Raw genomic sequence first — 26,857 nt, 5'->3', positions numbered from 1 at the left:
TTGATGCGCCTTTACTGTGTTGGTATGTAACTAACCGTATGGACCTCAAGCAAGGGTGTTGTCTACGCATCAAGTTGCATTCATTTTAGAAAGTGCTGCAACCTCAGCAGAGCAAAACAGCTTGGAAAACCCTGCCACGGGGTAGACAATGTAAGAAAGGATGTTTCAGACCTGCTTTAACTGGGTCAGCAATTCCTAATCTAGAGAGGGACTCTTCAATCAGTAGGTATCACTCTGAAACAGGAATCTGCTAAAGGCTAGAGTTTAAACTACTAAGATCTGTATTTGGTCAGCTGAACATCCATAAAGTACATAACTGTTCTCAAACTAAACCTGAGTTTGCTAAAAAAATGGATCACTTGTCTTGTAACTCAGGTAAATGATCCAGGATGGCAATGGAGCTAGCAAGGCCAGGTGCTGATGTACGTCTTAAGTGTGTGTGACGTTTGCTGTAATTCTGCTCACTTATTTGACTACATTTTAAAACAGTTATGAGTTGATAGCTGTCCCTCTCTTTCATCAGAGTAAGTCTGGCATTTTCAAATCTCCACCAATGCAGCCTAATGGCAGAGATTAGTCTACCACATGTGTTGGGCCACATCTAATACTGATGTGTAAGTGAGCCTGCAGAGCCCTAAACCAAGTAAATGTTTGTCCTGGTTGAACTGAGAGAGCAACGCTATTGCTCAATTACATGTTTACCAAACATTTTCCAGCACTCAGAGCAGATGAAAAAAATATTGTATTATATTAAGCTTTTCTGTAGAACAAAAGTTTAACAGTGAAGAACAGCAAGAATTCTTGGCAGTAACGTAAAGGACTCTTTCATAATACTGGTTCAGTTATCAAAACATTATTTCTGGAATGGTACATTTGGCTGCATGGCTTTTCTTGGTAAGCAATCTTGCCCTTTAGGAAATAATCGAGTTTCTGAAATTACTGTGTGTGTAGAGGAGGGGAGGAAGAAGAAAACGCTTTGAAGAAACAACAAAAGCAATATTTTCTTCTCAGGGCTAACTTCCTTCAAGACTTTCTCCACAATAAGTCAGAAAAATAGTGATATCAATTAGTACAGGTATAAATTACTTAAATATTGCATGCACTTTAAACATTTCTGTACAACGGAATGGTGATTTTCAGTATAGAAAAGTGGGCCTAATAAAACCAGTCTGAACCAATAATATACCCACGATGGGGTAAATGCCCTGGGTTTCTTTCAGGCTTATTCAGTTGGATTTTTCAATTCAAACCACACCAGCCTCAAACTGGAACAATCAGGCCTCAGTGTTACATTGATGACAGGATCTGCTGTGTGAAAGCAGGGTAGCGCGTATCCCTACATACAATAAGTGCTAAAGAGGAATATTTTAATTCAGATCTGGGAGGATCCATGAGCACCATTTCTAACAGCTTTTTCATAAACACACGTTTGCTTACCTACACACTCACTGCCAGCCAGATCTACCAGCTGCAGTCTAGTTTTGACTTGCTTCAGTTTCTCAGCTGCTTCAAGTTGCGTTGGTGAAGAGGCTCTGGAAGAAGAGGTAGATTTGCTGTCTCTTTTTTGTGGATAGGTGCAGGAAACCTCTTTATTCAGTCTTTGATTGATTTGTTCATCTTCCCATGAAGTACCTGTTTAATTAGAGGACAAAAAAAAAACCCCTATAAAACTGAATAAGAAACAAACCCACTCCAACTATCTAAGAGCTTATCACTGGCACTGGAAATTGGATATCAATGGGGAGTACTGCTATTTCAGGCTGTTCTAACTTACTGAAATGTTATATGAGCCAAAACCTGTCATTCTGTCCTTAGCAGGATGTAAGGACAGGGATTAGGGCTTTCCAGCACGCACTCTAATAATAGAGACAGGAGAATCTATTCAGAGGACTAAAAGTCTAGTTGCAGTAACACAAAGTTTACAGCTGCAAAACTTCAGTAAAGAGCAGACTGAACTGGGCTGCAGAGCTCCATATGTCTCCAACTAGGCTGTTAATACACAAGCTAGCTAAATGGCTTTAGGACAGACAGCATCATAAAAAAATAGTGATTCTTTATCCTTCTCACTTTGAGACGAAGAAGCAAAGTAACTGCTCTTCTCAAACAACAGACATTTCTGGAACATAGTGCTAGAAGACCTGCAGCAAAACTGTTTTGTTGGCTGTAGCTTTCAGTGCACAACTAGTCACTCACAGGCTTTTAAACTTTATATCTAGTGATTTTTAGATCTCCAGTTTCGAGATATCTGACAATTACACCTAGATCCAGAATTGCTCTCTGTAAATAGATAGGATGCACTGTCGTACTGCTACAGTGAGATTCCATTTGCAGTGCTACTTCTTTTTACAGATGAAGGTGAGAAATACAGGTATTCACCGTAAATTAGACGTATCTGTAGACTTCTGTTGCCAGATGACATGGTGTCGTAGTGTTGAATGTATAAAATGACAAAGGGAAGCCTGGACTAGACAAGATGGCTGTTGTGCTACAGTGCAAACGCTGTGCTTTGAGAAGTAACATCTGCCTGATTGACAAGAATCTGGAACTGGCCAGAGCTAACATCTGGAATGTTAAAACTGCAACATGTGAAGCAACTGTGTCTTTTGGCAAGGGCTGCAGGTAAGTGAGGGCACTGTTTGTTCTGTTTTGCTAATATTGTCGGTTTAATTTCCGATAGCAATCTAGGGGAAAAAATGTTAAATATTTTCCACTTTCTTAAACCATATTGTTGTTTCAGAGTATGAAGGAGACAGACCACAGCACTGAAAATGGAGAGTCTAATTACAACATAAGCAAAAGAAAACAAAGTTAACCCTCAAAAGCCGAAGTTATTCCTAAAGCAATAAACTGGTAAGTCTTGGTGTGGTAATGAAAAGTAGAAATACAGGTTTAGCCATACTAAGATGACTGTGTTGTCTATTCCTACAGTGACCTGTTACTAACAGTTCAAGACATTCTGAATGGAAGGGACCCCGAAAAGACAGTGTTAGCTTTACCTCCAACTTATCATGAATAATTAAATGATACATCATACAAACTGATTTAACTACTCTGTCTGAGTATTTATCTTACAGATAAAATTTACTTCATTAACCATTTCATGTAATAAAACGTCAAGGACTCTGTAAGTCAAGAGATATCAAGTGAGAGCTTTCTATGAAAGCCTCTATGAAAACTCTTAGCAGTGAGAGATCAAACCAGTCAGTTTTTTAAGACAGCATTTGGAAGGTAAAGAACAATAACTGAGGAAATAAGCACTGAAAAACAAATATGGAAGAAAGAGCAATATGAAAGCCTCACAGACTGTTCTTCAGAAACAACTGGTTCTTGGTGTATTTTAGTATTACTTACCGAAGTTATCTCCAGAGACAATTGTGGTTATGGTCAACGTAACCACCAGATGGGAACGAGAGGAATGAGCGTGAACCAGCGTTGGGTGCCTGACTCTTAGCTGTAGGCCTTTGATAACTAGGTGCAAAAATTCAGATGCATTCGCAACAGTCCTAGGAAGTAAACAAACAAGCAGAAGGTTTAACTGATACACAGTAAAAATTACATGAGAAAGCGAGCAGCTCAGATGTGAATTTCAGCTTTTACACTTCCTTGGTCTTCTAACTCCCTGTACTATTCTTAATTCTACCTCTGAAAACTAATCTCAGTTTTGAGCTGAACAAACAGCTGTTGTACAGGCTTTTTTCATAAGGAATTATGTAGTCTGGGATGAAAATTCAAGACAAAAGCTGATGTAGCAGTGGAAGTACTGAGGAAGAAGGAAGCCAACCTTGTAGGTCTTTAGATACATGATCTCAGCTCTAGGGGTGACTGAAATTTCTACTTCTTCATACTCTGGAGAAGAAAAAGGGGAATTACATACGATTTACAGATTCCCGGCATCTCTAGTTTTACAGATGTGGAACTGTCCAGTTGATGCTAAGGTAGCTCCTGTTTTGGAGGCACAGAATTAAGGGACAAAAAATAATTCTGAACCTTTGGAAACTGTAACTCATACCTGGAATTAAATTCAGAATCCTTGAGAAAACATTAGAGTTGCTGCTTGTCAAACAGTGGAACTCAGCAGAGTCAGAAGAGTCAAGTGTAAGTTTACGTAGACAATTTTGTCTTATGATATCAATTTTCTTTTCCAGTTGAAAGATATTCTGCTTATATAACCTATTGGAGGGGATAAAACCTGACCAACTGGTTAAATAAAACACTATGTTTTGTTTTTTTTTTCCCCGGGTTTGCAATGTTAAAAACAAATGAGGCAAGATTGCCTTTATTCTCCTTTTGTGTCACCGCCTTCTTCTATAATCGCTCAAGTTGCTTCACCTAACCATTAGTTTCTCAATGGGGATATAAATTATTATGGCTGCATATCACAGCCTGGTTACTGAATATCTTGCAATATGGCAGAATCCCTAAATCCCCTCCTGACAGACTGCCCACTACAGCCTTGGTTCCACATCACTGTAGGCAGCAAAAGCAAGCATGCGATAAAAGACAAGGTCTTCTTGCCTTAGATTTGTCTGATTTCAGCAAAAAGCATATGAGGCACAAATACAGTTCATGCTACAAAGAGCCATACTTGAAGAGTAAAGAGGAAGAAAAGAGCTATACCAAAGGCATCTGAAGAAGAGAAGAACACTTGGATTTACCATACCTATACTCTCTTAAAGAGAAGCAGCCGCTTAGAAGCAGTTCCCTGTGTAACTCAGTTACACTCTAAAACATGGCTGTGGGAGCTAAACGACTGCAGCAGTCTTCAGCCTATGGACTGCTGTGCTTTTACTGGAGTTTGCAGAAGATAAAACTCAGGGCATGCAGTCAGTGCTGGTCACCTACTAGGCAGCTGCAGTTGACTTTGGAGGTAAGGAGCATCCCCAGCACAGTGCTGTGTGCTTGCCACGGTGGTAGCCTCTCAGCAGGACGGATGGTAATAGCCTCTACTGCCTTACTGGGCTGTGTGTACCGTGTGTTCCTGCACCACATTCTACAAAGAGAAACCCTGTTGTGGTTAGGTTAAAAATTTGGTGCTGATTGTTCTCCAAAGTCAACTAAGTCATAAAAGAAGAAAGAGACCAAAGTTTTTGTGATTCAGGAGGATGTACGTGTTAGCAGGAAAGAGACTACTGTATTTTAATGGACATATGGGGAGGCCAGTGAGACCCAGCAGGCCACTATATTTTAGATGAAATACTATCACAAATGATGATGTGTTTTTATTCAAAGCATCAGCTGTTTACTTTAGATTTCAGGCAGCTGGGTGGCTTCATTCAGTGGTTCCCTTACTTTGTTTGGATTTGCTCTTTCTTATTAACCTTTCTGTGTAATTATTAATATAGCTTGTTTATGAATTGGACTTCTTTGCTGCTTGCATTGTAATCGAGATGCAAGCCCATATTCTTATTTATATCTGCATTCTAAAAGAGTATTTATTGATTGATTGTGTTTTTAAGAAGTGGTTAGCTCAAGGCACCAGGTTCTGTCACCATAAATTAAAACTGAGAGAAATAAACACTGCATCAATTTTATGAACTAGAAATACAAATGAAGCCTTACTGAGGATTATAATTCCTTTCTCTGTGGCACAAGTCCAGCTACACCTCACCTCTCCCTTCCCCAAAGCCTGGGAAAAGAGAAGGGTCACTTACATACTATACTATACTATGGGGAAAGCACGTAGGCTTTCTTCAAGAATGAATCCAGAACTTCATCATAGTTACTGAAATAAATACAATAATTAAAAAATATTAAAAAGTTAATTTCTATAATACCCGCACTACGTTAACTTGTTTTTCTTTTCTGGGTCACATCGTTCCTTTCTTCTCTAGACACAAGTAAGAGATCAGCTTCTTCAAGAAAGATTCAGCACAGACAGGTTAGGCTCCATACCACTCACTTCTGAAGGAGTTATTCATTTTACTGACAGAGACTTAACCAGATGCTAAAAGTTGGGATAGAGCCACAGCCGGGGAAAACCAAGAACACAAGCCAAGAAAAACCCACCATGCAGCATAATGCAGACAGAGATGGCAAAAGGATTCATCACTTCAAGCTCAATTCATTTTTAATTCATACCACGCTCTTACGAAGCGTACAGAGTGCAATCAAGGGTGCAGAATTTGTCTGGAAATCATATTTAACCTCAAGAAGAGCAGACATACCCCAGAGAAAAATGTTAAACCCTCCAACAGTATTACAGTGATTATTATTTCATAGAAAGAAAGGAGATTTATATAGTTCCCATGGTGAAGAAAGGCACTTTATGACTTCTCTGGCATTCCATTTTCTACGAGCCTGACAATGCTTAGAAAATGCAATGCATATCACTGGGTGGAATAAAAGTATGTCTGCATTATCCACCAGAACACTGTTGTATTTTTATATCAAGGCATGAACTCACATGAACGAAGAACTAGTCTGCTTATGTGATTATGTCCCACAAGATAAAAATACTGCCTTCCTACTGGAGATGCATTTTGCTTTAACACGGAGACAAGAAAAATGCTTTTCATAACTGACCTCAAATTCCTCCTAGAAAAGTATAGGTTAGGTTAGATTGTGATCAGCATCATGAGAGGGAAGTGAAGAAAAACAACATTCTTCCCCCAGAAACATAAAAAACTATTATACGGCACTAAACATTTCATTAAAGTGAGACTTTTCCTTTCACAAATTTATGTGGCCAAAGAACAGAACATTTTTTCTAAGTTCCTATGTCTCCCTGTTGTGCACAAGCAGAAATGCGCCCTTTTGGGATCTGTTCACATTCTAGGCACTCACAGAGGGATGGCCAATAGCTTAATTCCATGGGGCAGCCTCTCCCCTGTTTTAGAAGAATTTGCTTTGAACAGTACATGTATGTAACATCCAGAATTATTCTCATGTGCACTAGAACAAACTTAGAATCATAGAATCATAGAATTACCCAGGTTGGAAAAGACCTTGAAGATCATCAAATCCAACCGCAGCCTAACGAGTACCCTAACTCTAAAACCCTCTGCTAAATCATATCCCTGAGTACCACATCCAAACGGCTCTTAAACACATCCAGGGATGGCAATTCAACCACCTCCCTGGGGTACTTCTTTTGTAATACTTGGGACATCGTAAAAGAAAAATTCACAGTAAGTACAGCTTTAGTCTTCGTTTCTTTGGGTCTCCTTTTGCCATCATGATGAATATCAAAGTTGCTAATGCAGAAGTTTAACCAAAAATAACTGTACTGTTAATGCTGAAAATATTTTGACATTTGCAGTCTAATTGACTCAAGTAATGGAACCATCCAATATATTCTTTTGCAAATGATAAAGACTTGTAGTTTAGAAGCAAGTTCTGACATCCACAGTGTAATTACAGACAGCGAGGCATCACGTTAACATTCAGTCATGATCAGATGATAAGGATGAAATTGTGTACTCACTCATATGTAAGCAATGGAACATCACTCTTTCCTTCTCTGGTTGTGACAACGTCACGTTTGATGCCAAATGCTTTCCCACAACTGTCTTTGGCCAGAAGATCAAAGACTTCATTATTATACACTTCTACAACAGAAACCTCAACCCAGTAACTTCCTGGTGGCTTTTCTGAAATAAGTCTGGAGGATAAAAGTAGAATAAAGCAAATGAATGGAACCAGAAAAGGCTGAAATCAAACTTCAAGTGAACAACCTGTAAATACAGAATTATTCTTTAATTGTAATCTAATCAACATTCTCATAAAACTGCTTAGTAAATATCAATAATTGGAACTTTACCTCACCCAGATGCTAATGTTAACCTGAAGAGTCAATTCATTTTCCAAACAGCACTGCCAGCTTCAATTTTTTTTCTCCACTAACCCCACTCCCTCCTCAAGATTTTTTCATACCATTTCTCTGCTGAAGGTGACTGCATTGAGAGCTTAAGATATGATAACTCTTCAGAGTGCAAGCAATTAACTGATAAGAGATTCCATACTACCAGCTAGACACCATTATTCTGGTACAAAATCCGCTCTTTCAATTTAGCTCACACCTTTTTTTCCCCAAAGAAATCAACATAGCTGAAAAAAAAAAACATAAGGGCTCTTCTATTACAACATGAGTTCAAATCACATGTGAGGTTCAACTAAAAAAAACCCAGGTGAGAAGCATTCTCAAAGTGAAAACAGATCATGGTTTAAAATGCAGCTATCATTTGTTTGGGACTGAGCTCTGATCTGGATCCTTTTCACCTATTTCAATTGTCCTTGTCACATATCTGTTAAGGACTTTCAATTGTCTTTTCAGTTTGCACTTCTATAGTTGAAATATATTGAAAAGTTACAGGAGTCTGAAAGACAGACATACATATACAGTGAAACTGCACAGTCTTACTTCCTTAGTAAAACAGACTAAGCTAGAAGCCAGAAATCAATATCAGGTCTCAAATACAAAACGGCAGCCAGAAATGCCATAAACAATAACTGTGAAATTAAAAACTGTAACAATAAATGCATTACAAACATTTCATCCTTTCTGTAAAGTTTAAGGTGAAAAGTCTGTAGTCATCCATTGCTTAGGTTGATATTATCAGATCAGTATTACCTGAACAGTTCCTGGGTAGCACGAGGAATAATTCCAAGCTCTGATTCATCTTCACTGACAAATGCAAGGTTCTCCTCTAACTGTGGTCCCAACATTGTGTAAGTTTTCCCACTTCCAGTCTGCCCATAAGCCATAATACACACATTGTATCTGAAATTCAAAAGGGACTTCATTTATTTTACCATTATCAAAACCGAGTAAGCTACCAAGTTAAGACTCTAACAACTTGGGAACACCTATTGAAAGGAAAAATATCTTCCATTCCTGCAGCTTTCTTTCTGGAGCTCTCAAAATCTGACAAATTAAAGTACTGCTCATTACATCTCCTAAACAGGTTTTAGTTTTAAGCAAATGTGAAGGGCAAGTAACTGACAAAAACAGGGATGTTTAGCTGGGAGTGATTGATGAGGTTAGACCTCCTGTCTGTCCAACTTCCAGTTCATGCACTGCTGAGCTGCTTGTTAATCAGCTCCTGAACCACTGCTGTTTACAGTACAGCATTTTAAAGTAAACCATTGCTGCATTTGATTTGTCTGACAGTGCAATGCTGCAAACCGCAGAACAAACATCTTAACAGCTGCGAGCAGTAAACTCTTCAGCTCTCAGTCTTTTCAGATGAACTCCTCAGTCAGAGCCCTCAGCCACTGGAAAAGATTAGACAGCTCTAGCAATAAAAGGCACAAATGTTAAGCCAAAGGCATTGGATAAGGCTCCATACAAGCATGAACATGGAGACTACTCTGGAGTAATGGTGGGAGGAACTGCTTCATTATGGACTTGTAGAAGGTGAAAACACATATCTATTTATCCGTCTTATTTGTTCAGAAATACAACTTTAGCAGACTCCATACACTAGAAGTGCTGTGCAGTATGCTGGATTTTCTGCTCTACCAGAGCTGCAAAAATAGGCTTGCTCCTTCCTTGGCAGAGAGTAAAATTTTACTGCTTAAGCTCTAGTTCCTCTCTGGCAGACCTGAACAGCTGCTTTTGGTTATCTGATGCTTTTCCTCATATCAAAAAATATTGTTTCAAGTACATGCCAGCAAATTTCAATGAAGGCCCTTTATCTAATTGTTTTAGATGTATGGTTTTTGGTCATCAAATCCTTACATTACCACTGCACAGAAATATATTTGCAGGGTTTTATTTTTCTTTCATTTGTTTGGTTGGGTTTTTTGTTTGTTTGTTTGTTTTTGCATATTAAACATGTCTAGAAGCATTTTTTTCTAGAGGATTACTAATAAAGCTTTATTTTGTTAGAAAGCAATGTAGACAACGCAACAAATACTTTTGTATCCCTTCTGGGAATGTGGAGTCAAAGCTGCAGTCAGCGAACCTATGATAAGGTTTCCCCTAATCTTTAGGATACAGAGAGTATAAACTGGAAGTCTAGACATGGATATGATGAAGGAGAAAGCTGTAACTGAAAATAAAGAGCAAAATGTGTTACAGATTAGAGCTGTAAATCTGAAACAAGGGATATCATATCATAGTATCATAGTATTGTGCGAGTTGGAAGGGACCTTAGAGATCATCGAGTCCAACTCCCGGGATTCGAGCCCTCTGTGTAGCAGAGCGGCACTTCTACCCCCTGCTCCACAGGGGGGATTCGAACCCGGGCCCCCTGGTGTTGCAAACGGGAATTCTACCGCTGCGCCACTTATCCCTAAGTACTCACTGTTGACATAATTCTGCTTGCATTTATTACAGTGGAAAAGCTTCCAATAATTTTGATGGTCTTCAGCTAAGAACAAGTGATTTTCATAGTTCAGCTCCCTACTGCCCACTGCTTGGCCAAGTCATAGCTCCTTGAGACTTCCAGTGCCAAAATCAGAGAGAGATCTCTGAAACCACAAAGGGACCCAGAAGTCTGCAAGTGGCTGTTGTCCATAGGAAAAAGAGAATGGAAGTCTTCTCAGAAGTTTTTCAGCTTCTATATAGTGCTGTTACTTAAATCCCCCTTCACAGCTTTTGTTAGATATCAAAATGGGTTCTGACAGGATACAGGTGATATGATCAAAAGCTAAGTAGTCAGCTGCTAGTGACCTTAAAGATACAAATCATGAATAAAGCCAGTGACAGTCTCTCTGCCATATTCAAAATGGTATTTCCGTAAGTCCAAAGGAACTAAAACTATCCAGAGCTGTATTATATCTGAAGAAGACACAAGAGAGAATGAATTGTTGGGTGATTCAACAAGAGGAGCAGCAGCAGAAGACTAATTTATGTTTATCTACTTCACTTTGTTGGTGTTCTGTTTCCAACAAAGTCATTTCAAACAGAGCATGAAGCCGCTTCTAACCTCAGGCTTCTAATTAGAGATTTTCTGTTTATGATTCTCCCATGTACCCCCAACACTTCTCCTTTTCCACACTACATCATTAGTTATATTATTGTTTAGAAAGGATCTTCTCGTCAAATTAAATCACCAACACTTTCACATTTTTTGCTCTCAAAAGAGTGGGGCTGTTCAAAACAGGAAAGTCATCGCTAGGAAGAAAGTTATCACTATTAATGGAAATTAAAGAAGGAGAAATGTATCCTTCCTTAAAATAAATAAGGTTAAATCTTCAGTGTTATGAAGAAAGGGGAAATGTTATCTTAGTCCCTTGCTGGCTCTGTATTGCTAACTGAAAACTCTGAAGCTTGTTGTACTTTATCTGCTTTGCATATGGAATAATGGAATAATCTCTTCTCCCTGGATATTTATTCTTAGAAAAGAGAGAAGAGAAGAGAAGAGAAGAGAAGAGAAGAGAAGAGAGGAGAGGAGAGGAGAGGAGAGGAGAGGAGAGGAGAGGAGAGGAGAGGAGAGGAGAGGAGAGGAGAGGAGAGGAGAGGAGAGGAGAGGAGAGGAGAGGAGAGGAGAGGAGAGGAGAGGAGAGGAGAGGAGAGGAGAGGAGAGGAGAGGAGAGGAGAGGAGAGGAGAGGAGAGGAGAGGAGAGGAGAGGAGAGGAGAGGAGAGGAGAGGAGAGGAGAGGAGAGGAGAAGAGAGGAGAGGAGAAGAGAAGAGAAGAGAAGAGAAGAGAAGAGAAGAGAAGAGAAGAGAAGAGAAGAGAAGAGAAGAGAAGAGAAGAGAAGAGAAGAGAAGAGAAGAGAAGAGAAGAGAAGAGAAGAGAAGAGAAGAGAAGAGAAGAGAAGAGAAGAGAAGAGAAGAGAAGAGAAGAGAAGAGAAGAGAAAAAAAAGGAAAAAAAGGAAAAAAAGGGAAAAAAAGAAATAAGTCATTAAAAAAATAAATAAAGAAAGAAAGAAAGAAAGAAAAGGACTGCAGTGCTCCTTTCTACTTAAGCTTAAAGTTGTTTCAGTTCACTTTGGAGATCTGACCAAAACAATCAAGAACAGCAAGAAGGTTCAAGGTTCCAACCAAGTAAGTCTGTTTCACATTTACAGTGGGAATGCTGCTCAGAAACATGGCTAGTATGCAGTCTGTCCCCCTCTGAAAATCTGCTTCTGTTTAAATGCCACTTCTAGAAGAACAAGGCAGCCTTTTGTTTTCAATAACAGAACATTTCCTAAATGAATATAAAAGTCCCATCTTTAGGACAGGATCCTTTCATTGTGCAAATTAGAAAGTGGCAAGTAGAGCAGGCCAAGGTATTTTTAAGATATGTCTGAATACACATAGGCAACATACTGATCCAAAACAAACTTACATTCACTGCAAAAGGAAAAGTCAGAGAGATAAAACAGTGGTTTTACGGACTTTTCCAAACTCCTCCAATCTAGTGGTCCCAAGGTTACTCAACTGTGGTTGTTCACCCTTGATAAAACAGAATAGTGACTTATGGGCCATATAGGTGTCTTCTTGCCCCCAAACAGTCCTTATAGGTCCTACCTGTGGCATGTGTGAATAGTTGCCTGGGGTTTCCCAATATTTAAAACACTCCAGTATGCCCAAATTTTTACTCCCACCTTTTCACTTACCCGTCCAGGAGAGATGTTAGCAAAGGGGCCACGTCTGCAAACACTGTGTCTTGAGACTCAGTAGCATTGTAAACCCTGAGGAGCAAGGTACAATGAAGAAAAGACGTAGGTATCTATGTTATCATAATCAAGGAGCACAGACAAAGGAAAATGTAGGCCTATGATCTTCTAAAGCTTGTGACCTGCTGACATATCTATGACAACAGCACTTACAGATTGGGCTTTTAAAAAACAACTGTTTAGCTTGGCAATACGAAGCTGGCAGACCAAAACTATTCGCTGCTGCTCTAAACCTGACTTCCTGTGCCAGGAAATTAAAAGGTAATGAGGCAGAGTTGAGCTTCTTTGGGAGTCACCACTTTGTTCAGTTGGCTAGAGGGGAAAAAAGTGATGCATCAGCATGTCCCAGAGGTTGTGTAGGAATGTGTGATGTACCTCTGGCACATTACAGAAGAGGACGTTGAAGCAGGAGAGAATTCACCAAAGAAGTTGTTTATTGGTTGTTGTTTTTCTTTTGTGTTGAAGTCCAGGGGACTGTAAATTAGAACAGATATGGCTTATAGAAGATGGTCCAAATCTGTAGCTTTAACATCATAGCCAACACTTAGAAATTTGAAACATGAATATTCTTCTTTGAAAAAAGCTTCTTTTTCTGCTATCTTACTGTTGCAATGTTTTTCTTGTTGTTTTCCATTGAGCACCACTTTCCAGTGGTACGTGTTTTCTATTCTTTATAGCCAAATAGCTGACAGGACTATTGGTTGCAGCAAAGATTACAAAGTGTAGTTATTTTCCTGCGTATGTAGCATACGAGCACACTTGGCTTTAATACACAATGCTAAAAGTCTGAAGGAATGGAGAACATAGTTGGCTCTTTAGCATTTACTCAAAGTGCTGTGTATGTCCACCAGGATCTGATCACTACAGTCTGTAGACATAGGTTTTGTATTTGCATTCTCCACCAATAGGACTGTACAGAGGGATCACTGATGAACAGATATAGAATTAGACGTAAACCACTTAGTTCAACATTTTGCTTCTGACAATGGCGAGAGGGAGAAGCAAAAAACACTATGGTGGTGGGAGACAGAGTAGTTCATCTCTGCCTAATAATAAGTGCTGCAAACTGGTCTCAAAGCTGAAACATGAGTTGAATCTTTGCTTCAAAATAAATAAAATATGATTAGCATTAGCATTTGGTTTCTTTTTACGTGTTTCTGAATTCTTGGCCTGGAGTAACATCCTGTGGCAACGTGTTCCACAGTCTAATTGTAAGCTGTATGAAAATGTACTCTCTTTAATAAGGATATGAGCACTTTTCTGGCTTGATGGACAAATACTGCTTGTCTTGCCATTCCACTGACATGCTGTCATGCTAAACTGAGAAGCCAACAAACACGCAGAGATGTGGCACAGTTCTTACTGGGAGGACACAGACACTGAATAGCAATACGCCATCCTTGCTTTGCATGCATACAAGAACACGCTTCTATAAGCTTTGCACATAACATCTTCAAGGTCACTACGTGAGCAAAAGCACTTCCAGACACTTTTCTCTGCTTCATTTATCATCTGCAATCAATGAAATATTCATTAGCACCAAATCCTGTATCTTAAGCAACTCAGGCTATAATTCAATTTGTGTCGAAACGATACCTTTTTCTTAACACAGCAAAAAATCTCCCTCAGAGCCACTACATTAAAAAACAAAAACAACAACAAACCAAGCCACCAAACTTAAAAGGTACTCATGAGATAAGAACATTAAAAATATGTCTTCAGTTGCTACTGAGGGCTTTGGCTCTTTGCAAACATTGTAACTAGCCACAGCTAGAGCTAAACTCAGCCAGTTTTAGAGGGCCATGCTTTCACCACAAATCAGCGTAGCTAATAGCTCACTATGTCAGGTTCAGGTACGTGTAAGCAGTTCAGAGGAAAGGCATGGGGTTCAATGTTACAGTAACTACTCCAAATATTTACTCTGCTTCCTAAAGGTTTGTTTTTTTTTTTTTTTACTGCCTCTCCTTAGCTCCTGTGCTTCAAATTCTACCAGTACCAAAATGAAGCACTGTCAGTTTGGCTTCAACTGGTTTATGCTACGCTGTAATCACAATGGCTAAAGGCACAGACAGACAATTAGCTATCTGAGACCATGAAAGACGCAGCAAATCCAGAGAATCTATTTCTATAAGCCCATTTCTTTTTATCAGAATGATGACAGATTTGTCCCTGTGTAGTGATTAATGTTAATTTCACCTTGAAAATTCCAGGCTTCTTTTTATTTTGCTAACTGATTCACCAATAAAAATTATAAAAGCATAACATGCTGAAAGCTGGAATTTTCTTCCTGAGCCGAAATCAAATATTTTGACATTTATTAGTTCCATAAAATGTTGCTAAAAAAATAAACATTTTTGAGTTCATAAGAACCATATGCTCTTCTGTTTATAAAAAAGAGCTGTGCCGGGACACTGAAAAAACATTCCCCAAGAACGGCATTCTTTGGGGGATTTACATTTTTTTTTCGACCCGTTTCCTTGATTATCAGGATCTGTACCACATGTACAGAGTCGCAGCGGCTCTGGAGTCCAGCGTCAATACCATTAACTGCGTTGGTCCGTGGAACTGAATTCTGGCATTATCATAGTATCATAGTATCGTGCAAGTTGGAAGGGACCTTAGAGATCATCGAGTCCAACTCCCGGGATTCGAGCCCTCTAGTGTAGCAGAGCGGCAGTTTTACCCCTTGCACCACAAGGGGGATTCGAACCCGGGCCCTCTGGTGTTGCAAGCAGCGGTTCTAACACCGTGCGCCACAATTATTCTGTATTTACTTCAACTGATACGTCTATATAGGTATAACTAAAAGGTGAAAGGAATTACTTAGCAAACATGTGAGAGGCTGCACATGCCTCGTATCAAGGGAGTCCTGTAACCTTTAAGGTGAGTAAAGCTTCCCCCAGTATTTGCATTATCTCAGGAATTTTGTGGCCTACGCAACAGCAGTCCCCGGGCTTCAGGAGCAGAAAAATGGCAGCTTCTTCAAAGGACACCTCAAAGAAAGCAAGTAACTGGCAGTGTTAGGTCAATCCACAGCAGCATGAGCTAAAACAGGCTCAGAACATTACTTTAGATCATGTTGGATGCATTTGACTTTCAATCAAGTTCAATAAGTCTAATAAGGCACGAAGACCAACTAAAAATCCTTCTCTCAGCCAATGCATTCAAAATCTCTCATATTTATGTGGGTTCTCTGTCACCTTACAAGGAAAGTGCTCACATTACAGATTTTCACTCAGAGGAGCTCTTTTTCATATGCCACTACTCTGTCCAGTTGTCTACTTATATATAATCTTCTCTTATTTAAGAAAGAACATTTGCTTTTAACTACTGACCTTAAGAATTGTCCTTCACTACACAAATGTTCCAGCTATGTGGGTCTACTCACCTTTCAAACTGAAAAGTCTTGTTTATTGGTGCATGACCAGGACGACTACACTTCACAAGGACAGTTTCCTACAAGAAGAACAAAATACTTACAGTTAATGTCAAAGATATCTGTATAAAACAGAAACATTCACTGCACTGCAGTGAACGAGCAAGACCAACAGTAAGGATCTTAGAGCACATTCAGATTACTGACAAACAAGCAACACAAAATATGCACATTTCATAAGAAAGATCCAAAAAATAACCTAAGCTTCTTATGTGCTCATAAAATCAAGACACACAGAAATCCAGCCTCTCTAACCTCCACTACAGGTAGATAAACAGCAACAAGATTTCTTCTTTTGCTGCTGTTGTTGTCAGAAGATGCGCATTTCTCAGCATATCATGTTACTCCACAGTTGTGAGAAAGAATTGAAGTCGTACAATTGCTGGATTTCCACGATTTTTTAGTAGAATCCACTTTCCAGATGGATTATGTAGCAGTTTTGCAAGTTGGACAAACGTGTCAGCAGCTCTTTGAATGATTACCAGAGAAATCACAGCTGTCTGGAATGCCTTAAGTAGTAAGTTGTGTGACCTTCCACTCCTCATGGCATATCTTGCTTAAGTGTAGATAAAAGTAAAGAATTAAATGCGAGTGCTTGCAACGGTTCAGTTGGAATCTCATCAGCACACAAAATACTTCATGTAGTTCAATGAGGTTTCCCTAGCTTACTAACCTGGGCTTATGTTACAGCATTTGATGGAAGTGCTGAAATTTTTACTGCTCTTCCACAGCAAGCAGGCTGCTAAACTTACAGCCCTCAGACTAGGATGGATGTTCTGAAAATAACACCTCCTATTGTATTCTGTCAGCCCATGACATCAGAGGTGGATGTCAGTGGCATGGCAGTAGAGGTTGAACCTTCCCATCAATATTCCATTATGTGTTGTTGCTCTGTGACAGATGGCAGAAGAGGGGCAGTCTGACAGAATGGTGTCTGACATGGAAGCACGTATGAAGCAAAGGTTGTGGCACTGAATTCCTCCATGCAGAAAAAGCAGCACCCACTGACATTCACTGATGCTTGCTGAGTGTTTCTGGAGACCAAACAGTGGATGTGAGCACAGTGAGGTGGAAGATGGTGCATTTCATTAACAATGCCACCAGAGCAGCAGTGGGTCATACAAACAGTGGGTCATCTCGACTGGTGAAGATTTTTATGAGCACAGCTGGAGGCTCCTGTTCATCACTAACAGAAATGCACAGCTAATGGTGGCGACTGCATCGAAGACCAATCTTTGTAGCTGAGAATTTGCTCTATCAACTAGTGTTATTGTGCTCCTTGTATCTACTGCACTTGCTGTGGAAATTAATAGGAGGTATTACTTTTGGAGTGAACTACATAGTATTGGCATTGAATGAAGTAGTAAAGAGCTGAGCCAATATTGACTGAAAAACGGTATGGCCTGCATGCAGAGGGCTAACACAAATCAGTTTTCTCCTCTTAAGTTACAAGCATTTCCTTCTCTGTGGGGAAGTGCATCATTATCAATCTAATGATGGCAACGATTGCTATAGCATGAACTCCTGTATCTATTCCAGTAGGGCAAATTTAGCAGGGCAAATTAGTGCCACCTTAAAGGCACAGAATACTCCTGATACTCCTGTCCTGTGTTTTTTTAAGGACAACATGAATCACTGAAATGACAAATGGATATTTCATTGACATTCACAGGCTGTCCTGACACCCAAGCCTGGGGAGCTCTTCAGTAAGTGAAAATCAGTAAGGCAAAGAAGTAATTTTAAATGAGGAATATGAAATAACGGATACAAACATATGGTCACAAAACCCACCAGTGATAATTATCACTTCTCATCACTCGTTATTGCATATCTGCTGGAGGCCATTGCCCCCCTTCCCAAGGACATCTGTCTGCCACTGCAAGGCAGTCAGTGCCAAGGCAGACAAGGACAGCCTAAAGGACTCCCTGTACAGGGAAAGTAAGGGGGAAGAAACCAGTAGATGAGGATGGTGATAAGCACCTGGAGAGTGATAATATAACCAACTACTAATGCTGTATCTACCAGATATTACAAAATTGTCCCAAGAAAAGATTGTCCCAAAGAAAAGGAGAAAACAGCCATAACTTAAATAGAAAAAAGAATAAACTCAGCACCTTTCTTACAAAGGGTCTTCCTTCACATCCATCTAAATTTTCCCCTACATAATAAATACTCTCCTGGAAAATGGGTAACCCATTTCCACAAGTGTGAGTTTTGACTGTGTCACAACTAGAAGGTTTGGAATTAATGAAACCCCGTGATTTTATCTGAAAATTGCATCTTTAGCTTCACCACCAGCATAACACCTAGAGCAGTTAAAAGCAAATGAAATTGGCAATACATATTGTTTTGCTCTACTGCTGTTAGATTAGCCTAAAGTGTCTGGTTTTTTTTTGGTAAAGACTCCATTGTACTTTATTGTCACACAGAAGTTCACACTAAAAGATTCTATATATATATATATGTATACATATATACATGTATATATCAAGAAACGAATACAAATACATAAGGTGTTCAGTCAGAACTAGAAAGCATCTTAATAACATAAATAAATGTCAAGGCAAACCAATAAAGCACTGCAAGCCATTATTATGTTTCCCAAAATCAGGAAAATGGTACCTTTACACTTGAAAATCTTAGGAGTGTTTTTTCAACCTAAAAGATTCTATGGTGTTGGAAATTTCATTTCACAATTAAGTCCATGCATCCGCTAGAATATCTCATACAGACTTTCAAACATCAGCACAGGTTAGCGTATTGAAGGGTACCTGACCACTGTTTCATACAAACTAAAACTCTATGCCTATTGGCATAGGCAAACAGACACTGCTTTGCCTGCCAAAATACAAATACAGTAAATATGAGATACATATATCTATATAAAATAATCCAAATATAACCTAATTTCATCTTCATACAATGAAGTATAACAGGTTGGAAATGGGTGAGTAATTTTACAGCACAGTAAATGAATAACGGCATCCAGGAACACTACATCTAATATTGCAGATCCCTGTTGATTATCTTCTGACATATTTATTCATTCTTAGCTGACTCTTCATATGCTCTATTAGTCCCTAATTGCACATATATCTCTCTAATTGTTCACTTTATACAACCAAGATCTGCTTAATGAAGCTATAATTTGGGAGGTTTCGATGTATAACATACCTCAGGTCACTTCAGCGATATTTTAAGCACTATACTAAGAGAATTTGGCTAATCACCATATAGCAACAATGGAAGAACTATGGTGACTAAGAAAATTAAAACCTAATTTAACACTTTGACCTTAGCTCATGCTACTGTGTCTTCTCAAATTTTATATCTTGGTAATGGCCACAATTAATGCTGTAACACCATCTGGATTTGCAACCTCAATGCTAATTCTTCTTCCTCTGATGGATCTGAGCCAAGACTTTAATATGCCTGACTGCAGTACCACACAGGCTGCTGTGGGTGCTGAGATATCGTATTTCCATGCTAATGCATTAGTTGTTCTCTAACAGTAAAATGAAAAAGGCCCACCTTACTTTAGAAATGGTTACAATAAATGCAAGTGACTCAAAGGGACTGACTGTGGGGATTCTGCAACAGTTTGACTGCTGCAAACACCAAAGCTCCAGTTCTTGCAGCAGCAACTCCAAGCTATTATTACTACAAAGAGCCAGGATGAAAATGGCACAGGTCAGCTGCTATTGCACCACAGGAGAACAAAGCTGGGCACCAACTGACAAAAAATTCCACCCTCCCTATTAATGTTTATACCTCCGGTTCACACATCCCTTTTGTTTCTCTTTACAAGTATCAGTAAGCGCGTTCTTGAATTTCACCACCAAATATACTCACATCATCAATGGCATATGCCACATCTTCTAGAGAGTTTCTGTGCCTGGAAGGGAAAAGAAAAAAGAAACCAGTAGGGGGCTAAAAAAAAAACCCCAAAAAGGTACTTTGCAAATCTAAATGTTCCATTTAGTTCAGAAGTCAATGGTCAAAATGTCTGTGAAGGGCACATTATCTAAAGAGCACCTTTCATACCTCCGTTACTACTGTACCCCACAGACATGCTAGCACACCACAGTTATTCGTGAATCATGAAAGCTCAATCAAGCAAAATAATCTGCTTTAAAAAAGCAATTTAGAACAAGTATAATTAAGAATATTTCACATGCAAACCACTGTATCATTTTGTGACAGTAAGGTGAGATTGTAAGAAGGGGTTTTCCCTTTTTAGTGCATCAAACTGAATAACACCTTCTTCACAGGTATTTGGTCCTGATCCTGCAAATGCAGTCAGAAGTAACTCTGTATCCATTATTAGTCAAAAACTAATGACTGGGAATGCTGAGGTGAATAGGTACACTGGTGTGTGTAAGTACTTCCAGAATCAGTCCCTAGTTTTACAAATAAGTGTTAATTAAATTTATTTTTTTAGATATTAAGAAACCTTTGTGTTAACATTTATATGCTCATCCCTGCTTCACACTCTGATCTGGCACCTAACTACTCCATTCCATACAGCAACAAAAACAGCATTGGTTCTTCCCCATGTCTATCGAATATAGGTTAATGCAGGTTTCTCCTTTAGGCTCCTTGAAGTTTCTTGTCTGGTATTTTTACATTATTTTAATTAAAATAATTGTATATTTTTTCTAAAGATTTGCCAAATACGAACAAACTTTAAAACTCTGTTTGTAGTCGTTTAGAAAAAGTAGTCAGTAAAAAGTAAAATAAACTCCCAAATTAGTCATGTTGTGATAGGTCAGATGATAATATTCCTGTTTTTTAGCCACCCACATAGTTTTCCCCTTCCTTCTCTGTTTGTGTATGTTTCAGTCCCTACCTTCTTTCGTGTTAGTCATCTATGGAGAATTCAGCTTGTTATGACACATGCTTGCACTTAATCCCTCTTTTCCCTTTGGATCTTGAGTGGTGTTGACACTTCAGTTACAGTAAGTGTATTATAAATTAGGGATGCAGAGCCAAATCATACTGAAATAGAACCACCAGTGTTTGTGCTGACAGCAAATCCATTCTGTAGCATTATAAAAAAAAAGAAGAACAGTAATGCTGAGAGCATTTCTCTACTTACGATTTCTGACAGTTGCTATTACATCACTCTATCCAGCCTTTGTACAGCATGGTGAATGTACTCTACACTGACTACAGCTGTGCTACTCCTGCCAAACCACAGATAATCTTGGATTGCTCAACTGTTATGTCTTCCTATTCAGGTGGACATAGTTTTAGATGAAGGGATAAGGTTGGCTAATGCCAAGTTAGCAGGAGAAAGAAGAAAGAATCTAGTGATTCTATCACAGTATCCCCACATATTCTCATATATATATATATGTGGCTACTGCTTTCTCTTCACATAAACTGTGAGCCAGAGAAGGTATAACACAGCCATAATAAGTTACCTATCTTGTGATATTGTATGTCCAGCAGCATGATCAAAAGGCAGTGATGGTCGGATCCTGCAATGGACTCTGATATTCCCTCTCAGCTCCTAAAATTAGAACATCAAAGTGATTTAATATCAAATACTGGTGAGGACAAACAGAGGACAAGCACACTCACATACAGAAATTTATTTTAAGAGAGTAGGCAACTGCTTGTGACATCACAGCCTTAGACTCTGTGGAGATAAAATAGTCTCAGTATCATTTGCTTTCTCATAACTTAAGAAAGTATCATCTCTTCAGAGCTCTGAAATAGTGTAGCCCTCTTCAGCCTATGAAAACCAAAATATGCTTTCAGTTAAAGCTGTTTTCTCCTCTTCAGTCTCCTTCCTCTCCACTTGAGCTTTTTAACTTACGTTAACACAGCAGCCAAGATTAAACACTGCATGTCTCCTCCAGCAGCCCTAAGGGAGATGTAGGATATAAAACATTTTGTTCTTTTTTCTCATCATTCTATGTTCACATATGACTGCAAAGCCAGTACTGATTTTTCTCTCCAGGCTGCTTCAGACTTCTCCTTATCTAATCTGGTGTTTTTCTTTCCTTTTGGTTCATGATTGTTTCTTCTCACTTTGTATTACTGAAAACAGGTTGCCTGTGATGAGCACTGAATACTCCCCACACTGCCTTAGGGAATATCCGCTCAGCAAACTGCAACACAAGAAAGATTTTGGGAGGTAAGTGCTTTCCGACGAAGAGCTGCTTCTTGCCAGGCAGAAAAACTCAGAAGAACTTTGTTTGAACGTTGCCTATCTTCCTAAACGTGAGGTCCTGAATCCCTAATCAGTCCTTTGGGGAGAGGAGAAGGCAGTGAAACTGAAGAACAAAAAGCAAAACAATGAATCCTAAATGAACCATCACTAATGCCTGAGCAGGTACAGCAAGATATGCTTGGAAAAATAAAACGAAGATAACTCTGCAGTTTCATGTTGAACACTTTAAGAATTCTAAAACAGTTTCAGAGGAACATTTGTACTAAATCGAACCTGAATTGAATTACATGGAAGTTCATATTGAGGAATTGCCTGATGAGAAATTGTATTTTCTGATGAGAGAAAGGGATGAAGAAACTCAAATTTTGCATGCTATTCAAGTTGGGTGATATTCCTTAGGACAAAATGCTCCAGGAATGCATGTGGAAGATGCTGGTTGGGAGTGATACGTCCAGCAGCAGTATGTTAATTAGTTTAATTGGTGAAGAAGTCGTGGATATAACTAAATCAGAATAAGATGTTTTGTCTTTCAAGATACTTACAACTAAGCTGTTATGTAGAGCTCTCCTCTTCTGCTTTTCTCTCTCGTACCTCTCTGTCACCTCTTGCAGGGACTGCTCAAGATCAAAAGCCTTCATCTGAAACACTGGAAGAAGGAAGTTGTTTTAGAGAACCAACTGAAAACTGTGACTTTTCAAAATAAGCTTTACAATTGCAGCTCGTGTAAAAGGCCTACATATAGCAAAAGAATAAAGGACACCTCTCCCTTACAAATTACTTCAATATGTATTTCAGAGGGAAAGATGGCAAATAGCCTTATTTTCAGATGTGACTGAACACTTCTAAGCAGGGCACTACTAAGCTATTACACAGAAGATGTACGGTTTTCTGTATGCCCATTACCACTTCACAATTAGCCTACTTGAATGTTTCTGTCACTTTTGATCTCTGTTTTAGGATTAAACTGGTAACATATGCTGTCTCTGAACTACACACTTTGGGCTTTCTGCTTAGGAAATATTACATGGAATTTCAGATTGGCAATTCTGACCACAGTATTTAACCTCAGCAATAGAATCTTCACCTAAAACAACTGAGAAATAACTGAACAATGGCCAAATTAAAAACATCACCCACCTAAGTACCAACACACACTTTTGCTACATGCAATGAAGCTTCTCTTGGTGCTGAATTCATAGAAAAATACCTCACATGGTACAAAGTTGATTCAGCCGACAGGAATTTGCAAGGCCTTCTAAGTAGTATTTAGCAATTAAGCACAAAGCATCAGCTCACATGCCAAATCCAACTTCCTATCTGCTCCTTTAGGCCCCTGTTTTGATAAGGGGAACACTGAAACATTCACCCTTATTTAACTTCCTACTTCATTTTTTTTTTTCCCAATCTTAAACTTTCTAAAGTATTTTCTCTACAGAGATAGCACAGTAATGGACTGCCATTTTAATCAGAAATCACCATAAATCATTCAGTCACCATCAGAATCAATAACACTGGAAGACAATGCAAAGGCACAGCACCAAGCACCCAGGTGTACCAATGCACTTGGTCCTCAGTGACAACAGCAGTGAGCACCACTGCATTGCAGGGTCTGTTTATACATGCACAAGAATGAGGACCTGGATTCTGAAGCAGCAGTCCTTATGTCTCAGAAATCTCTGGTCACCTGAGTGTTGCCGTGCACAATTATAGTTCAACCCCCCCCTTGCCCAGGTACTAGCGGAACCCCCACTATGGCCAAAAAGACCACCGTGACTCATCAAGAAAGGTGGCAAAATGGCATTTATTAGGAGTAATCAACACCTTATATACCTTAATTACTTCGTCTACGCCCCCTAGGGTGCACGTTTGAAATTCGTGCCAAGGTACATCACAAGGTGAGGGACGGAAAAAGAAGGGGCCCCTGTCGCGTCACATCCGAAATCTTCGCTCGCCGCCTACCACCTCTCCCCCCCTCCAAATACTGCAAGGTTCAACCTCGTTAGTATCTACAACACCTGAGTCATCTTCTGGTATACCCAAAATTCAGCAAATTTCAGCTAAAGTGACACATTATTTATTGGTCTAGTCTAGAACTGTAACGACAACAAGCCTGAGACCTACAGGATAAAGATTCTACAGCTAAGCCTGCTCAGCAGTCTGACATCAGCTGCAATCAACACGAGAGCTAAACTCAAATTATCAGCCCTGAGAAAATCCTGTACTCTTTCTGACACCTCAGGACTCCTAGATGATCTAACACCCAACAGTAAAAAGCGCTTGTATCTTGGAATTGAACTCAATCTATCAGCGTTACTAATATTTAACAATGACATTGTTGGTATTACGTGACTGGAATGTAAGTGTAAGAGCCTTACTTTGCACTGCTTCATTTTGCAGCTGTATCCCTTGGACTGCTGTCAAAACTTGGTAAAGACAAGCCTCGTATTGACGCTGAAAGTCTTTTGAAAGCTTGAGAGCAAATGAATGGAGGCTCTTCACGTCTTGCTTAAGCCTCTTGTTGGCAAGAAGAAAAAATATGTTATAAAAACACAAAACCAGCAGTGAAGGAAGAGAACCAATATAACCACAGCACCAATAATTATGGTGAGATATCACGGTTAGGAAGAACCCCCTACTTGATGAAAGGAAGACCTTAAGAGTGTGTCTTTCAGTATGTTTAAAGGATTATCAAGATAAATATTCACTGATAACTCTTATTAAAGATTTCACCAAGACTTTAAGGATCCTTAAGGACTTTCATTTGGGGATTTTTTCCCTGTCCTAGCCTTGATTGATCTGTGATAGGGAAATGTATCAGTCCACTGATAACTCAGCAGTTCTGCCGTTCTAGCTAACCTAAAATATAAAATGCCACTGCAAGATTGACCAAGAAGAATCACTGCAATTAAGCTAAATATTTTTTGACTGAAAGAAACTATTATTATTATTATTATTATTGAGATATGTTTGCCACCCCGAACTATTCATTGCTACTCTGAGAAAAGCTTACATTTGTCAGTGTCCCTTAAAGGAACTCCTTATTCTGTGATGTAGCTTAAGAAACAAGTACATCAACAAAGGGAAATACTACGGTGCTATTACTTAGACAACATTTGTGGTATCTTTGTTATAGATTCAGACAATACGACTGAGCATACAGATTACTATTATTGCTTCCAAGGTCCTCCAGAACAGAGAGCTCCCAGTGAAATCAACATGGCTCACCAGTGAGCTTGTGGCTCACCGCTAACACATAGCTATCCTGTTATAGTATCTAACAAGCATTGTGTCTTAGGAGATGTCTACCTGGTAGACATCAAGGATTCAAGGTCCTATCAAGGATTCAAGGTTTTATCTACTGTCATGGTTTTGTGCTGTCAGTATTCTACATCATGACAGCACAAAACCATGACATCTACAAACATACTTATTCCAGGCACTGACAGCAGCCTATACAGAAGATCCTGGAGATCAGATGCTGCCACTTTCCCAGCTTCCCAGGTAACTTTGCAGCCTATTGCAGCAAAACCACTAAAGGTTTAAGAAACACAGAATGGCTTGGGTTGGAAGGAACCTCAAGGATCATGGATCTCCAACCCTCCAGCTGCAGGCAGGGCTGCCAGTCTCCACATATAATATTAAGCCAGGCTGCCCAGGGCTCCATCCAACCTGGCCTTTGAACACCTCCAGGGATGGGGCATCCTCAGCTTCTGTGGGCAGCCTGTTCCAGCACCTCACCACTCTCAGAGTCAAGAACTTCCCCCTGACATCCAACCTAAACCTTCCTTCAACACAAAACCATTTCCCCCTGTTCTGCCATTATCTACCCTTTGTAAAGAGTTGAAAGAAGTTTTAAGCTAACTCAGACATGGCTATACTTTGCTGCAAGTACTGCTGTAAATAAAGTAAAGCTATGGATCAGGTTCAAATCTGACCATTTCTGGGTTTCACTGTATTTCACAAGCATGCATACGTCTATGTCACAGGTTATGCCAACATTACTAAATGTCTTTACCTTTATTGCTTCATGTAGGTGAGTTACAACAGAACTCCTCTGCAATTTCTGCTGCTGGCCATGAACGGAGTAGAGCTGTAATATCTCAGTAACGCCTCTTCCAGCCCACCCTTGATACTGTTTGAAAGAAGAGAAGATCACCTAAACATCACTTCCAAATATTCCTAGTATTTTATGCATTTTACCTCCTCTGTCCCTGTAAACATCACTGGAAGTGAATCAGCTGGTGATACATGATGTTGTAAACATATAATTTCTTTGCTTTTTCACATTTTTCCGAGTCACGTGAAAGATCATTTCCAATCTAATTAAGTTGACTAACACCACAATATTCTATTTCCTTTGGGTGGCAAACCTCAACATCAGAACACTAAAATACGTTTGTAGTGCCTATAGCCCCATCCTCGAGCTTGAGGTGGATATAAGTTAAAACTGTGCCTTTGCACAGGGCCACTTACACAGCTGGCATCAGATCAGCATCTTCTGGTGACTACATTTAGTCAGAAAGCTTTCTCAAAAGACTTAGCAGGACAGGAGGGCACACCAGTTAATGGCTGAAGTGCTGAAGGAGTGCTTATATGCAGCCCACAATGTCGTGTTCATTGCTTTAGCTTTCTGCCAACACTGACTCCACTGCATTCAGTACAGTTGCAACAATGCAATATCATACCAGT

The 26,857-nt window shown here is 39.4% G+C and overlaps 1 protein-coding gene across 1 annotated transcript in view; it reads right to left on the bottom strand.

Annotated features, from left to right (window-relative positions):
- The window catches only part of KIF25 (kinesin family member 25), a 31,270-nt gene that overhangs the window by 2,103 nt on the left and 2,310 nt on the right, over positions 1-26,857 (bottom strand). The window contains exons 3-13 of the mRNA XM_072333021.1: positions 26,184-26,300; positions 24,544-24,682; positions 22,711-22,814; positions 21,414-21,502; positions 19,840-19,882; positions 15,940-16,007; positions 12,492-12,566; positions 8,570-8,719; positions 7,424-7,600; positions 3,352-3,503; positions 1,438-1,632 (exon numbers count right to left, since the gene is read on the bottom strand). Coding sequence (XP_072189122.1) covers positions 1,438-1,632; positions 3,352-3,503; positions 7,424-7,600; positions 8,570-8,719; positions 12,492-12,566; positions 15,940-16,007; positions 19,840-19,882; positions 21,414-21,502; positions 22,711-22,814; positions 24,544-24,682; positions 26,184-26,300 — 1,309 coding nt within the window. The remainder of the gene's footprint in view (positions 1-1,437; positions 1,633-3,351; positions 3,504-7,423; positions 7,601-8,569; positions 8,720-12,491; positions 12,567-15,939; positions 16,008-19,839; positions 19,883-21,413; positions 21,503-22,710; positions 22,815-24,543; positions 24,683-26,183; positions 26,301-26,857) is intronic.

This window comes from Excalfactoria chinensis, chromosome 3 (assembly GCF_039878825.1).
Source record: "Excalfactoria chinensis isolate bCotChi1 chromosome 3, bCotChi1.hap2, whole genome shotgun sequence".
Taxonomy (NCBI): domain Eukaryota; kingdom Metazoa; phylum Chordata; class Aves; order Galliformes; family Phasianidae; genus Excalfactoria; species Excalfactoria chinensis.
The sequence above is the reverse complement of the archived record's forward strand: the minus strand, read 5'-3'. Positions and strand labels throughout refer to the sequence as shown.